General features: G+C 43.6%; 1 protein-coding gene, 1 long non-coding RNA gene and 1 other non-coding gene across 5 annotated transcripts in view; 2 read left to right on the top strand and 1 right to left on the bottom strand.

The window, feature by feature from the left end:
- USP46 (ubiquitin specific peptidase 46) overlaps positions 1–1,235 on the bottom strand; it is a 33,266-nt gene extending 32,031 nt beyond the window's left edge. The window contains exon 1 of one of the 2 annotated variants that reach the window (XM_051618381.1): positions 811–1,235. In XM_051618381.1, coding sequence (XP_051474341.1) covers positions 811–846 — 36 coding nt within the window. In that variant the 5' untranslated portion in view covers positions 847–1,235. The remainder of the gene's footprint in view (positions 1–810) is intronic. The other variant, XM_051618380.1, reaches the window with a different exon arrangement.
- Positions 1,236–9,167: 7,932 nt separating this feature from the next.
- On the top strand, positions 9,168–11,808 carry LOC127384789 (uncharacterized). 2 transcript variants are annotated; one of them, XR_007889495.1, is made up of 5 exons: positions 9,168–9,615; positions 9,977–10,077; positions 10,518–10,622; positions 11,001–11,074; positions 11,544–11,808. It is a non-coding gene; the product is annotated as an uncharacterized LOC127384789 (long non-coding RNA). The 2 variants fall into 2 exon arrangements; XR_007889494.1 differs by lacking the exon at positions 9,977–10,077.
- LOC127384995 (small nucleolar RNA SNORA26) lies at positions 10,754–10,871 on the top strand. Its single transcript, XR_007889558.1, has one exon. It is a non-coding gene; the product is annotated as a small nucleolar RNA SNORA26 (small nucleolar RNA).
- Positions 11,809–16,789: the final 4,981 nt, after the last annotated feature.

The raw sequence follows: 16,789 nt of genomic DNA, 5'->3' as shown, positions 1-16,789 counted from the left end.
GTTCTCAACAAACACCAGTGCCCTCTGAGCAGCGTGCTGTACAAGCTAAACCCTGACATTAGCTCCTAAGCCAAGATTTCCTAGAAAAGGTACTCAGCATCAGGATCCAAAAGTGTAGCATCAGGTATGTAAACATCCGCGTAACCCGGGGAGTTCCCGGCCTCACGAGGCTACAGGGTGCCGGCCTGAGAGGGTTAAATGGTGTCACTGTCTTAATGTGGATTCAGAGCCCAACTTTGGGATCTTTTCTCAGAATTACTAGGGCAGCCGGAGGAGGGAAGGGCAGCCCGCGGCTCCGGCTGCAATGCGCATCGGCCGGGGCCAGCGCCCCTCCGGAGGGCCCGGCACCGGCTCCGCGCCTCCCTCCCTCCCCGGCCCACTCCCCGGTCGCTCCGGGCAAACTCCTCGGGACACCGCCACTCTCAGCTCCAGCCCCAGCCCCAGCCCCAGCTCCAGCTCCCGCCCCAGCCCCAGCCCCAGCTCCCGCCCCAGCCCCAGCCCCAGCCCCAGCTCCAGCTCCAGCCCCAGCCCCAGCTCCAGCCCCAGCCCCAGCCCCAGCCCCAGCCCCAGCCCCAGCCCCAGCTCCAGCTCCAGCCCCAGCCCCAGCTCCAGCCCCAGCCCCAGCCCCAGCTCCCGCCCCAGCCCCAGCCCCAGCTCCCGCCCCAGCCCCAGCCCCAGCCCCAGCTCCAGCCCCAGCCCGGCTCCCCGCCGCCCGGCCCCCCGCCGGGACCCCCCGCCGCCCCAGCAGGGCCTGCCCCCCGAGGGGCTGCTGTGCCGCCCCCGCCGGCGCGCCTGCCCGCCAGCACTCACCATATTACAGATGGAGGCGATGTTTCTGACAGTCATTAGTCTAAAGGTTGCAGCGATCCCACACCGCCATCTTTATGAGGTGAAAACAGCCGCGCTCATGCTGGGGAGAGCGCAGGAAGGGAGAGGGGGCGGCGGCGGCGACTGCTCCAGGGCTGGGATAAAAGCAAGAGGAGGGGACTGCACGGGCAGCCTTGGCGCCCGCAGAGGCTGCGGGAAGGACGGACCTTCCTGCCCTCCCTGGGACGGGCGGCCTGCAGCTCTAGCAGCGCGGGGAGAGCGGCGGCATCTCCGCTCCTGCCGCAGGGCCCGGGCTCCCGCCGGAGCGCTCGGCCGCGCCTCCGCGCCCGCCGGCACCGCGCTAATCGCTGCCTTCCTCCTCCTCCTCCTCCTCCTCGTCTGGCGGCTGCCGCTCCATTGCAGCGCCCGCTGATCCGCTCTGACAGCGCCGGGGACGGGCAGGTCCGAGGCGGGGACCGCAGGGGGCACGGCCGCGCGGGAGGAGGGGGCGGGGGCGGCCCGGCCCGCGGCGCCGCCGGGACGGGCTCTCGCTGCCGCCAGGCCCGGAGCGGCCGCAGAGCGCTGCAGAAGCCGGGTTTCGCCGCGCACGAAGCCGTGCTGGCGGGCAGCAGGGTGAAGGGGAGGAAGGCAGAGCCCGGCGGGGCACACGGGTGTGCGGCAGCGGCACCGTGCCGTGGGACCTGCTCTCTCCAGCGAATCTCGAGCACAGGGCAGCGCAGGCACTAGCAAACCCCGGAAGAGTCGGCTGGGATGTAATTTACTGCCCACAGTACGGGCTTTGCCGTTCAGGCAGACAACACGCTCACAAATGCCGTTTCGGGACCACGTCCACACCGCACATCTTGGTGCCGAAGGACTCGCAAGTTTCCAGCGCGTGGCGTCCACGCCAGGCTGTCAGTGCGCGAGCCCGGCTCCTCCTCGCACACAAGTAACTCGAGGCCCGGGCCTTTCTCCCAGCTAGAGCAGGATGAGTGAATTAAATTTACACACGTGGTAAAAAGCACAAGGTTGTTAAACAGGTGACTTGGGGCCGCACAACAAATCCCTGAGAGAAGCTGGAGCAGAGTTCAGCTAGCACAATGCCTCATTTTACAGCCCCCCTTCCTCAGCGGACCTTGCTGTTCTCAGCAGAAGCTTAAGGCCCATTTATTGTTCCTCTGCTATGCTGTGCAAATCATTTAAATTGAGAGAACTTCTAACATTTCTACAGGTACCTCTGCTCCAAATAGTGCCTGGCAGGATGGCACAATCCTCCTTATCTACGCTTTCTATTTAATGATGCTAGAATATAATGACTTATCTGTAGAGCCTGGCCCCACAGACTTTATTTAGTGGGAACATTCTGAAGTCAGTAGGGTTGTTTTTTTTTTATTTCAAGAGAAGGCCTACTATTATTAATAAAAATCTGGCACCAGCAGTGGCATCTGAAGATAAATTCTTACTCTGAGAATAGTGTTAGGTAAGTGGCCTTGATCCAGCTCATTGTTAAAGAGCCCACTTTATAAAAATCGTATCAAATTTGCCATTAGTTGGCATCCTGTAGACAGTTTCAGCAAAGACTCAAAATGGAGTTGTCACAGAGACGGAATTTACTTCAATCAGTAAGCTGGATTAGTTACATTAAATCATTGAAGACATTTAAAATACAGGATGGAGAAAGATTTTTGGACGTTATGGAGTGAGGTGTTCAGGAGTACCTAAACTGCTTCATAAATCCACAAATCACTATGTAAAAGAGCCATCAAATAATGTAACACTGAGGAAAAAATAAGCTTTTGTATAAATCTCAGAAGTTAATGGTCTTATGTGTGAATTTGATCCCTAGATTTTAAGCTAATTAAACTCCGGAGACTGCGTTTTACATAGTATCACAGGTTTTCTCAACATAACCAAGGGAAATGAAAATTAAGCTGAGGTGTCATTTCAGGACTGGCCACCCCCTGCCTCAATTCTGAAGCAATCAAGGCCTGATTGGTCTCCAGGGCATTTCTAAGTAGCTTCTAGAGACTGATAGAACTGCACTATATCTGTTTTTTGAACTCAGACACCTTTTATTCCAGAAAGTTACTTGTGTACTCTTTGCTGCAGCCCATTTATTCCAGTGTAATGTAGAGCATTGTACTTGCTCTCAGTAAAAAGTTATGAAGCAAATTAATGGGTTTGAAATGTGATAAAAAATTTAAATGAAACAAAAAGTGGTAACTAATAAAGCCATTTATCTCACATGTATTTTAATGTCAAGACATAATTCCCATAATATGAACCCCAAAGAAATAAAACAAAGTAGGAAAAGAAAAATGTAAGAAAAATGCGTTACTTCCATACTTTTTCTCTCTCACTGATGCCAATTACTTGACTTCAGGATAAGGTTTCAGGTGGTTTCTGTTTGTTAATTTTTTTTTTTTTTTTAACACAAAATTAAATTGCTATCAGTTAAGAATTTTTGATTGTTCAAGGAAATGGGTGCTGTTGAAAATATTATTTGGAATTATTTGGAAATATGCACATACATACACACACACATAATTATGTGAAGAATTGAGTATCATCAATAGTGATAATAAAAATACTTTTGTTTATGGGTGGGCAAATTTCATGCCTTATTCCTGAGGATTCATACTAAAAATAGGAAATAATATACCAGTGTTTGTGTGCCAGTTTAACAATACTTTAGCACTGACTGTTTTTGTTCTTCAGTCACATATCAAACTGGGAAAGAGGAAAGAAACTTTCATACTTGAAGTGGGCTAGTGAGTGTTTTGGGTTTTTTTCTGGTGTTGTCATTTTCAGGACTAGGAAGTTTATTTCTGTAGCTTTTTGAAGATAAAAAAGTGGTAAGCAACAAATGTTAGTTACAAACATTATAGGCACTGTATAAATAAAGAACAGTGAACATTTGTTTCCACTCTAAAGCATTGCCCTATCTCTTCATAACAAACAACTAACTCTGTGTTTTTTCTGAGTGTTAGACAAAGAGAAGGAAAACAAAGGACTATTTATAACCTGAGAGTGCTTATATAATTCCTGTTGAAAGGTCAAAAAATGCCTTGTGCATTTCATTTTAGATCAGTATTGGTCTCATCTGGTTACACACTTCAATATCTTATTTCACTGCATAGAATAAGAACCTATTGTAAATATTCCCTTTGGCTAGCAGAGACTTGAACTTTCATAACATTTTCCATCCTACATTCTCAGAGCACTTTGCAAATGTTCACTCAGACTTGTCAAATTATTGGGTGGTGAGTTAATATTAGCTTCTTTTACAGAGCAAGAAAACAGACAGCAGAAAATAAGCAACTTTTCCAAAGTTACACAGGAAAGTAGCAAATCTGGGACTAGAATACCTGCTTGCTCTGTGCCACACAGAGGATATTGCATTTCCTATCCAGAAATCTTGGAAAATTCCACAGAGGATTCATTTTTTGTTTTTATTTTCTTGTAATAAACTCTGGTCCAGAAATAGGTAATCATCAGCCAGTTTTGCTGAACAAGTGTTTGGAACAGAATCAAATTTAAGATACATTTCCGGGCAATTAAAAGGGCATTTTAGTGGAAAAAAACAATCCTCCGGTTTTCTGGAAGGTGGGAGAATATATAATAAGAATTGAAACAGAATTCAGATATTCTAAATATTTTTAGTGCTGACCATGTATGTTTAGAACTTTAAAAATGCTTTTAATATTTTGTATCTCACATTAAATTATGTTCTACAGAAAATATCAATATGTCTTGAACAGAATGGTAAATATGTAGACACAAGCATAAGGACTAAAGGTTTTCCATGAAGCTTGGCCATCCTTGCAGAACAGGTTGGGAGCTGCAGTACAATGCCAAATGTCAACTTGCAATCCCTGGACTGAAGCTGTAATGCCTGGCTCATAGCAGGCCCTTGGAAGCCACTCTATTTACACCTAAAATTCTGGTTGTAAGAGTGAGTTGTAGTTCATGAACAAGTCAGGGGAATCCTCAGAAAATGTGGATAGTCTCCTGGGGATCCCTTAGTCTTAAAAAAAAAAGGGGGAAAAAAAAAAAAGTAAACCCCAACTTTGGAATCACTATTCTTTAAGACTCAGCTTCAAAGCAACCCCTACCCAACATTTTCAAATTATCTGAGAAATTATTTCTCTTCATTTAAAATATGGTAAAACTTTATCTTTGGGATCCTAACAAGTCATATTGTCACCTACCAAGTATGAAGCATAGAGAATAAAACTTTGCATTACATTAAATTCTGAATTAAATTTCCTATCTTTGCTAATGTAAACATTATAATATTCAGCAGAGAGGGAATATCATCTCTTCCTTTTTCTAAGGAACTGCTATTTTACAGAAGAGAACAAAATACATTGACAGCACCTGTCTTCATTTTTTATTTTTTGTCCTGACATATTTGAAAGCCCAAAGACAGCAGAACAAGACAGTTGCAAATACATTGATGTCAAATGCACCAAAAGCTGACTGAGTAGGTAAAATAGGCTGATAGTTCTACAGTGATAACCATTAAACTATCTGTTCTCTGAAGAGGCTATTTAGACCTTTACAGTCAGTTTGATACTTGATAATGTCTTACAGGTGTGATAATGTCACAGTATCTTACTCTGGCCTTTCTCCTTTTGTTTCATTCTTTTTGGTTTGGTTTAGTTTTTTTTTGTTGTGTTTTGGTTTGTGTTTTGTTTTTGTTTGTTTGGTTGGTTGGTTGGCTGGTTTTTTTTAATCATATTGGGAGTTTTGAACAGTGAGAATAAGAGAATAAGAGAACTTCTGTAGATTGCTTCAGCAGTTTACATAGTTTTGTCTTCTCTTACTCTCATTACTCAACTGAAAAAATTCTCACATTTCTGTAACGTACAAGCTTGAAGAACTGATCAGGTATTTTGTTCAGCAAAGAGGTTCACTACCAAATTTCACTGGCATTTTTCTTACCTATACTAAGTGTGCTTTATGTTGGAAAGCTACTATTTAAATGCTAATCAAACATATTGGCTAAAGATAAACAACTTTTTTAGCCACGGAAGTAATTTATCAAACAAGAAGAGAATCACTGAGCAAAAATAACAGAAATGTTAAGTTTCTAACAGGAATGTATTGCTATTTCTGCCTCTGGAAAGTAAATAATTATTGCTTGCTTTCCTCTTCTTCTCCAAAGATTTTTTTTTTTTTTTTTTTTTCTGTTCTACAGGCTCTTATTTTAGCTAACATACACTCTGAGGACAAAACACAAAGGATATTTTGACAGCAGACAAGCTGTAAGTGGCATTTAGTCTATTTTCAGCATGAATTTAAAATAACTCTTTCATGTTATGTAAATTGTGGCATAAATTAATCAAATTACATTTTTATAATATTAGCATCTCAAAGCTTTAATCAAGTTAAAAGTAGCTACATTAGCAGCTACACTGCTACATTTTAAGGTCTCAAACCTGCCAGTTACTTAATGCAGACCAATCATCTATCTGCAAAGACTGATGGTCACATCAAGATTTTACTTGCTTGGTTTTCCTTCAAATCAGTGTGGAGAAAGTGACATTGAAATTAAATAATAATGGTAACTGTGCTTTGTGGTGAACTAAATATGATGCTTTCAATTTTTATTTTTTTTATTTTTTATTTCCCCCCCCCCCCCCCCCCCCCCCCCCCCCCCCCCCCCCCCCCCCCAAGGTCTTTCAGCTAAGAGAGGTATCAGAACAGTGACTCTGAGATTAAATTCGTGCATCCCACAAAGAGAGACTTGGCTGATTGGAGCACCACTCTTCATGATTGGAACAACTGAGTTTGGATCACCAAAGACTCCTTAAAAAACTCAACATTAAATAAAAACAAACAAACACAAAACAAACAAAAAAACCAAGACACCCATACATGTCACTTAAAATGCAGACCCAGAGATAATCTTCTCCATACCTACCTGAAGTGTAAGTGCCTGGAAGTAAACAGAACTAACATCTATTGGCATGTTTACCAGGTGCTTGACAGTTTTGCCCAGGCACGTGTAGAACCTGCTAACCTCTCACACTGAAAAGAAGCAAAAGCTCTTCTTCACCATGAGGTGACCAACGTGGAATAAAGGTAACACATGAAGTATCTGATTATTTAGTGCAGTTTGTGTAACAACTGTCCATAATCACCTCTTTCCCCCTTAAATGTTTTCATTTTTTTCCACTAGTTTTCCAAATGTTTTCCACTAGTCAAGCTCCCATAAGGGGAAGTTCCTACAAATTCTACTCATGACCAAACATTAATCTCTCCTGGATAACGATCCAGGATTCATCTCATAATTAAGATCTACTGAGATCTACCAGTAATACGCGCTTTGCCACAAGGCCCCTAGATACCCAGACTTGCAGGCAGACTCAGTGCCCAGCTGAGAAGTTTGTTTAGATAAAAGTTAGAGGCAGCCCTTTCCCTCAAGCAAAATACAGAAGGGCAGATCTGCCTGCAGCCTTGTATGTAATAATTCCATGGTTACAGCACTTGCCCAGGGAAGCAGAGAACTCTGCCTGCCTGTAAAGAGGCTCAAATCTGCATCTGACCATTGTTAGGACAGTAATTCATTCTGTAGGGAATGTCTGGGAAGGGACAGACAGGGCAGGTGACCTCTGCATTTCTCCTCTTGAAGTCGTGCCACTGTCAGACAAGGAAGTAAGTTTCATTGAGCCGGAGAGAAGGCAAACAATCCAAAGTTTGCATGGGAAAGACAAGAAAGTTTGTGCAGAAGGAGGAGTAGGATTTTGTCTGAATTATTAAAATGCTCAGCTGGGATGGATACTGATCACTGGTTTGCTGTGCTAACAGGGGTGCCAGTTTACATTCCGTACTGGAAAAGAAGCTGAGCTTGACATACATCCCATCGGTAAAAACGTAAATGCTGAATCCCACTTCGTCTCCTTGGCTGCCTTATAGTAAAGCACTGATCTGACCTATGTGTCTAACGGTAGAAAATGGTCATTGCAGAGAGCCCCACCTGAAATAACCAGAAGCTACATGCCTCATGAACTCATGTCTTACCTTGAGCCCTGAGGCAGCTTTTGAACCCTGTTGTGCTCACAGTAAATTCAGGGACAGAGGGATTACACCTGCAACAATGTTTTAAGCAAGTATCAGGAACTAGACAGAAGAGGTAAACCAGAAGTGATAGGAAACAATTTCTAGCGCTTTCCCTGGATTGCAACTATGTGACCATAGGTTCAGGCCGAATGATGCGTTTGGGGCTTCCGAGGGTAATGTAGAAGCAGGGCTCAGAAAACTCTTGGGGGTAGTGGACCAAACTGTTATTTTTTATCCACACACTTAGAGGTGGTGTGCTGGTAGCAACTCAGTATGAGCCGAGACACACTGCTTCTGACTGAAACAGGAGGCAATTAATTATCAGCAATACATCCACAATACGTCTTTAGGAAGCAGAGTCTCGCTGAATTCCTAACAGCACGGGAACAGGGATGGTGTGGTTCCTACCTACTAACTTTGCTGGGCAACACGCAAACATGTCTCTGTGCTACAAGTTGTTAATTGCCCGCTCGTGCTCATCTGCCTGCGCGCCCCGGAGGTGCCCCCGGTCAGACAGCAGGTCCCAGCCGGGGCGGAACGACCCCGCGTGTCCCGGCGTGCGGGGCACCGGCCTGGCTGCCCCTGGAGACACACCCCGAGCCTCGCAAGGCAGGGCGTGCGGGGAGCTCGGGCGGAGGTCAGCGGTGTTTAGCTCCTAAAACTGCTACACAGCTGCTGCCACACCAAAGGTAAGCAAGGATTATTGTTGTCACTGTTATTATGTTTTACAGAAAGAGCAATCTGGGACTGGCACAGCTTCCCAGACGTGTGGCGGAGTTCTCATCTCCGGAGGTTTTCAAGGTGCGGGCTCATCGAGGCTCCCTTTCCCGTGGCATCTTGGACCGGATGACCTGCGGCGGCCCCGGGCCCCGCTGCGGGGCAGCCCCGGGGGCAGGGGGGCAGGCACAGACGCAGCCCCGGGGGCAGGCACAGGGGCACAGACGCAGCCCCGGGGGCAGGGGGGCAGTCCCGGGGGCAGCCCCGGGGGCAGCCCCGGGGGCAGCCCCGGGGGCAGGCACAGGGGCACAGACGCAGCCCCGGGGGCACAGGCCCAGCACGGCCGCCTCACCCCGCAACGGCCGCTCGGGGACCGGGGCAACCGGCCCCGCCCCGCCCCGCCCCGCGCGCCCGGCTGCCCCCCGCGCCCCCCCCCCCCGCCCCTCGGTGCTCGCGGCATCACGTGCGGCAGCCCCACCAATCGGCAGCGCTGGCGCCCCCGGCCCCGCCCCTCCCGCCGCGCGGGGCGGTATTTAAGGCGGCGGCGGGCCGGGGCCGCCCTTTCCCTGCGCCGGGCTCGGTAAGGTGGCGGCAGCCGCTCCCGCCGGGCGGGCGGCGGGTGTCGGGGTGGTAGGCCTGGGAGGGCCTGCTCGGGTCTTCCCTTCACATCTTGCCCTCTCGGAGCCTGGCCGTGCTCCGGGGAGTCAACACAGGGGGATAGAGCACCTTTCCCTCACAGAAACCCAGCGCGGAGCCCTCCCCTCCGCCCTGCAGCCTGTCGTGAGGCACACGCCCTCCCCTGCCCTCCCCTCCCCCCCCGGCCGCTCCTGGCTGACTTCTCGCCCCCTCCGCAGCGTGTGGCGAGGGCCGCTCGCAGCCCATGGCGGCCGCCCGGCAGGAGGGAGGCAGGAAGCGTCCCCAGGGCCTGGCGAGGCCTGGCGGCGTCCCCGGGCCGGCGCCCCATGGCCTGCGGCGCCATGCGGAGGCCTCGCCGGTGGCCCCTTGCTGAGGATCTGCAGTCAGGTAAGGGGCACACCCACCTCACACATCTATCCCACCGCCCGGGGCTGCTCAGGCGGGGCTTTGGGCTTCGGAAGCTTTGAATCCTGAGATTTTGTGCTGCTTTAAGACAAGCACATGCCTCGGGGTACCGGCCTGTCGCTGTGGGACTGTCCGTGCCTAGGTTTTTTTTTTTAAAGATCTTCAGGTCTTACCTGTTCTTGGTATATTAAAAAATACTTCTTTGTTAGCTACCTTGATGACCTTTCAAGTCTCCCTCCTTAAACTTTAGACTGACAGATCTAAAATGTTTCCTTAAAGTATAGGTGTTGAGCTGCACTGACCTGAAATCTGATTCAGTGCAGTGGTTTCGTTTTTTTTATAGGCTGTATTGAGAAAATTACAGTTATGACCTTCAGCGTTTGGGGTATTGAATGCTGTACGGCACTTAAATTCAAGTGGACTTTAAATCTTTTAAAACACAAGGTATCGATTGCATAGGCCTTTGGCCCAGTTTCTTAGTATGTCTGTAACAGTAACTTTTGATGTCGGGTTGAGCTCTGTATAATTTGTTACAGGTCATAAGTAGGCACAACGTAGCAATGAATTGCCTGGCAAAGACCAGTCTGTTAAATCTAGAAATTTACTGTTTACTTCAAGGTAGTGGCAACACTAAACAATTTCGGTTTAATAAACTTTCCTTGCTTCTGATTAGTAGTATATTTGAAGAGAAGCTCCATGTAGTTGGGCTGTTTGAAAAAGAATCTTTTCAACAGATATAACCATTTACTCTTTTTCTAGAGGTCTTGATTTGGTAACAAACTTCATGTAAATGACTTCTGCAACTTTGTAGAATATGGCTTTAAGAAGGTAAATAATTAGATACAAATTATAATTTCATATACTTTTTTTTTTGTTCTGTTTAGAGCTCCTGCTCAGCAACTTCATGTTTGAAACATTCTAGACATGAATGATCACACCTAAATTAGAAGCAATGCTCAAGATTTCTTAAGAGTAACTTCTGCTAGAAGGTAAGTGTGATCTACTGCAATTGATAATTCACAAATTTCAGCTAAACTGTGATCTCTTGAGTACATGTAAGTTCAGATAATCTTATGTAATAAGAAAAAAATTGTGCTATAGTCTACTCCCCTTTTATGCTTTGCCCTCTTAAGTCTGGCAGTGTCTTAAGCGGCCAACACAGAGGGGTATAAAAGTTCTCTCTCAAACCCAGAGCTGAGGTTGAAACTCTTCTTTGGATCATGCTGAGAGGAACACATTAATGAAACTGCTGGACTTAGCAGATTAACTCTATTGCATTCAAAATAGCTTGTAGGTAGCTTTTGAACTGTCATCTAATTATCATGCTGAGTCTTAGTATCAGGTTCATGTAAATCTTATTTTTCCAGGTTTCTCAAATGTGTTGATGCTTTGTTAACATCTTGAACTGAAGAGAGTTCCTTGTAAATTGATTGGTCTTCAGGTATGTAATGTAAAAAGAATTATCAGATGTTAATGAATGGATCTACATCTAAAGAAGCTGAAGCTATTCCTTACCTGGAAACTAAAAGAAAAAAAAAAAAAGAAAAGAAAACAAAACCAAGAAAAACCCAACCCTAAAACCAGAGTTATTTTGGGCTAGTGGAAACCTGTCTGAAAATGGCTAGAACTTAATATATATTTAGCCAATCTAAACTGGAAAAAAATCTGAGGGAAATTAACAGGCATGGTAGTTATTGGATCCATTTGGTCTAATCTGCCTGGCCCTCTGGAATGGACTAATGATACAGGAAAGAAAAATCCCATCCTGTAGAGATGAAGAAATTTGTATTGAGAAATGGCTCTGACCTGAGGGTTTGTCATGTAGCACATTCATGTAGTTCAGCCTTAGGCCAGTTAACTCTTCTGTGTGCATGATGCTGACTGCAAATTAAATAAAACTTCTTTTACAGGGTTGAAACCAGCATATGCAGGTTTTTGAACATCAGCTTAGGATGTGATGAGTGGCTAACTCCTCAGTTCATATGAGATGACTCCAGTTGTTGCCTGTAATGTATTGTCTTGAAAGTGGAATTAAGGCAAGTGATGGCTAAAACCACACATCTTTAAGGACCGTGTTTAAGCACATACTTTATTAAAACTGAGGTTTCTGAACATAAACTGCTGTAATTTATCTCTGTAAATGAATCAAATTAAAACATAAGAATGGTGCCAGAAGTTTGTGTGTTCTTGTTTTATTTTCCAGGTACTTCCTCTGAGGATTTGGTTTGATGGATGTGAACACTGCAGAAATATTCTGTTGCCACGTACAAACCTAATAAGCCTAACCTTTAACTTAAAGATCCATTGAAAATAGCCCTCTTAATCTTAGCCTTGTATTCTGAATGTTGGATCAAGGTTTTCTGAAGTATTTGAAAATGCAAAAGCAGTTTGAGATCAACTGTCCAACTATTTCAGTAACAATTATCAAGAATCCCATTACCTGACTATTTCAAATAAAAAAAAAGTTGCATTATTCCATCTAAAGAACATCCAGTGTGAAGAGCCTTGAAAAGCAAGATCAATATTGTTGAGTGATTGAAAGCTTGTATGTGCTTTTCTGTTGCTTATGTCTAAATAAATATTAAATAATTATTCCTCAGTGGTAGGTCTTAACATGAAGTGGGTTATGTGCACCCTATTGCCAGCCAGTGCTTCCTCCAAATGCAGAGTATAAGATAGAAGTAGCTGCCAGGCACTCCCCACTGCCTCCCCAGGAAAGTCAGTTATTGTGGATTTAGGACCAAACTCACACGTACTTGGTCAAGTTTAACCCCCATCTGGTCAGGAAGTGTTTCTGGTTATCTTTGCTTAAACATGCTAAATGGGGTGAGAATTTGGTGATATGTTTGTAGGTTACTAGGCTTACCTATGTGTTTTGTTTGTTTTTTTGGTTGAGGGTTTTCTGTTTTTGTTTTGGGTTTTTTTTTCCCTCTGGACTAGTGTTTTAATAAGAGATTAAAATAAATTAGATGGGTTTACAGAAGTACTCTATCTTCTTTATATTAAACCTGTCTGACAACTGTCTAGTTCCTGTTATGAGAAGCAATGAATCATTTTCCTAGAAGCCTGGTCAGTCATTTATAGACCTGTCCTCTGCCATCATGCTCAAGGATTAAGTTTTTGTCTGCTCAGTCTTGGTGTGTGTGGTTTCATACCTGATCCATGCTGCCCTGTGCAGGTTTTCTAAACCTTGTTTCTCTTAATTTCAACACTAATGATACTCTGCATAGACAGATTCTAAATGTTCTCTTTTCCTGAATTAGTAAACTCATTTACATTTGATAGCTTGGATGATGTTTTCAGTGAGCTGTCTACAATTCCAGAATTGTCTGAAGAGAGCAGAAGCTATCTTGTTAGGGTTGGAGTTTTCCTTCACAGATTCATTAATCATGCAGTACGTGGTGTTAAATCCCATCTGCTGCTCTGTCCATGAGGATCTTGTCAGAATCAGGATCTTTTGGAGTCTGCAGCCATGGTTAGATTTTAATATTCTGTTTTTTTTTTAATGCTAAAAACAGCTTTTAATTTTTTTTTCACTTATGAAAATGAACTATTTGTTCCTCTTTTCTGAATGAATGGCCTGTGAGTACACTTGAAGTTCTCTCAGTGGAGCTATCATGCCCTTGATGGACCTGAAAACATTTTGAAAATAGTGTGTTCCTTTGAGTCATGCTTTGTGCTTAGGTGTTGACTCCTTCAGAGACCTGTTTATGCAGGTTTTTTGAGGGCGTTACTACTCTTTGACTTCATGCTGTGCAATTGGTCACAAAAAGTACCATTAAGTCCTAATGACTCGGTCCTTATTCACAAATTTGTTCCCAAATGTTTCAAGCAGGTGCTTGTTCATTCAACCCTATTTTTTAAGAACTTTGGGAAAATAATCTCTATCACAGACAAATAATTAATTTGACTTTTGTGATGTAGCCATGAGATTCTCAAAGGCTCCTTTCATACTTGTTCATTTCTTGGGCTTGTAAACTGTTCTGCAGACTGCCTGCTCCTGATTAATTTGAAGATATTAAAATATTATTTTACCATAGTGCTCCTTAAGCATCCCTGGTGCTTCAGTATGGTACAAATTTAAATCTGGTTATTAATTCTTGCTTCTTTTGTCATGACTTGCAGTTACTGAAAGATGCCACTTTGCTGCAAAGCACATTCACATTTAGAAGTGCCATCACTTTTGTGTGCTTTGATTTGCCCATGAGACTGATTCAAACTTGCATTTTAAGCAACATTTTGTCTGTTTAGCTATATTGCACCCTTTTTAACTGGTACTTTAAAGAAGTTCTGTTGCTCATTGCCTTCCTCCTTCCCCCCACTATCCCCCTTAAAGGGAGAAATTTTCCTTAAACTTCCAAGAAGTTCAATATAAAAATGTTTTAGGATATATTTCCTTCCATTGCTGACAGCAAAAGTTTTGTTTCATCTCAGTCCGTCTGCTACAGAAGACAAGCTTTTTCACATTAGTGGCTTACACACTTACACTTTTTACTAGCAGTACGTTATACAAGTTTCCCAATAAAATTCCAGTGTTAGTGAAGTCCTAATTTGCTGGAGCTGTTAATTAAATACCCATGTGCCAGTCAGTGATGATGTTGCACGTAAAGTCCAGTCTGTGATGTTCCATTCTTCTGAAACATCTGATCAGAAAAGATGATGAAAGAGAGGGAGCCCATTCTAAACATCTGCTATTTTGGTTTCACAGAGAATAAATTTATAGTTTTCCTGGTTTTAATACATCTGGAGAAAGAGCAAGAACAAAAAAAAAAAACCTTGAAATTCTATGGTGAACACTTAACATTTCACCTAACTTGTGTAACTAACAAGGAAATTATAAGTCACTGTTCTTTAAAAGCTGAAGAAGCTTTTCAGTAGAACTGGTTTAATACAAAATCGAAGTGGAGTCTGTATTTTGAGCTATAGAAGTATCAAAATATGTCATGTGTTTATAAGGCATATGACTTGACAATTGACTACATGTGCTGTCACTCAGCTGGGGTCATTCTGTGCTCAAGGCTCATTTTGACAAAACACTGGCTGAAAAGACAGGTCACTTGAAAATACTCTGTTCTGTGACTTCTCATGAGTAGTTACAATAAGAAATCTCATTGATTAACTCTGGCTTGCTTCTGTTCCATCTTCAGGCTTTTTGGATTATAAGTATGTCAGTTCAGGCATTGTTGACCGAGTTAGGTTTATGATACAGCATTTTAAAGCAGTGAGGCAGAACAAAGGGATCAGTATTTGTCTAGAAGCACACAGTCAGTCTAAGCCTGATAACTTCACTGCTGTAAATTAGCTAATTTTTCCTCACCATCACCCTGTGGGACCTTATACTTGGGGCTTTGCCATTCACTAAGAGATGAGGTTTATATGGATGGTGTCCTTGAAACAAAGTTATAACATCGCAATTTTCCCTTGTAGCAAGGTTTGCTGAGGAATAGTAAAGGGCTAGCTAGTTGGCTTACACCCTCACAGGTTTGTATTAACTAGCCTTGTTGCAGGCTAAATGACAGTAAGCCAAATTCTGTCATTTTATGCATTTTGTATGCATGGGTTGTACAACAGGCATTTTGTGAGAGTTTTGGGGGAAATGAAGATGGAGGATCTGTACTTTTCTGTTTATTCTGGGTATTGAGTGCAAATTTAGGAATGGTGCTTTGGCTTTTCATTGCCTAATCTGCAAGAGTGTTAAATTTGTTCAGCAAGACTGAAGACTGTCAGACAGAAGGGGGAATATTTTCATATCTACATATTTACTGCATGTCCTAGCAGACAGCTGAAAAGCAGGATATTTCCTACTGCACTTCCTTCTAGTACTCCTAAAGAGTTTCATTTCTTTGGATCTTGGCAATATCAGATTTTATGTGACTTCTACTTAGTAACACAGATTTGTGATCTCCAGGGTTTGTACTACTTTTCTTGGCAGAATCTAAGTTTGGCTGCAGGTACTAGTTAGACTTAGGTTTATGGCTCTCAGTGGCCTTACATGAATAAATCACGTGTTGATCTTCAGTGGGAAGTTTGGAGGCAATACTCAAGTAGTAATGGCTCCTTGTTGTCCTTGCTATTCTTTTGAGTTGGTGGTTATTTGCTTGCATTGTGCTTATTTTGCCTCATGCCTTCCCATGCCATTACAGTCATATCCAAGATTCTTGAGTCCATGCAAAGAGCAAAATAGCAGTAAGGTAGAATGCACTTATACCTATGAAACAGCGTGCATGTGTTCTGGTTTGGAACAATGCAGGCATTTACAGAACTACAGCTCATCAGATGGAAAAATCCTCTTTTTGTGGTCATTAGATATCAGAACTACATGGAAGACATTTGCTTAAAACTTCAATGTTTGGTTTCAGATGCAATTCACATTGGATTTTTCCACACATTGATACTTTTGCTTATCTAAATAAAGGTGAAAGCTGCATAACCTTCACTGACATTCGCTGCAGCAAAGAAGGCCTTGTCTGTTCACTGGACTTTGATGTAAAGATCAGAGATTTCCTCACAGGGTTTGATATTTAAGTTCTACAGCTTTGACTCAATGCACAAATACTCAACACTGTAATACTGAAAACTTTCATTCTCTTTCAGATTAGAAAAAATAAAGAAGCTGACAACAATGACTTGCCATATTCAGACTGTATTGTGTGTGTTTACTGCAAGAAACAAAGTTAATTTAACTCAACACATTTTAATAAATATATTTTGACTTAAATATATCTTATTAAAATCATGAGCAGGAGTAATTGGAAATTGGCAGAGTTCTAGGAAGCACAGTGTGCACAAAAGCAGGGGATGGAAAGAATTTGGGAGTTCCTGCTTTTAGTGCTGCCTGGGTATGGAGAAAATAGGTCATACAGATCCCTATTTTGTCTAATGCGGCAGCAAGCAAAGTGATTTGATTTCCTTCTTAGTGATATATTTCATACCAAAGTACGAGGCCTATGATTCATAGTGTTTTTCAGACTTTCTCATGGTAAGTGAAGGGATTATCTGAAGGTCACTTGTATAAAGGAATTTGGCATAGGTTTTATTAGTGCTCCTGCCATTGAGTTTTCTTACAGATGATACAGGAAGATGAAATTCCAGCTTCTGTTTGGCTATATCATAATCTGTGCCTTAAAAATAGAAAATTACCTAATGCAGTTTGGAA

The sequence above is a fragment of the Apus apus genome, chromosome 4 (genome assembly GCF_020740795.1).
Source record: "Apus apus isolate bApuApu2 chromosome 4, bApuApu2.pri.cur, whole genome shotgun sequence".
NCBI classification, from domain to species: domain Eukaryota; kingdom Metazoa; phylum Chordata; class Aves; order Apodiformes; family Apodidae; genus Apus; species Apus apus.
The sequence above is the reverse complement of the archived record's forward strand: the minus strand, read 5'-3'. Positions and strand labels throughout refer to the sequence as shown.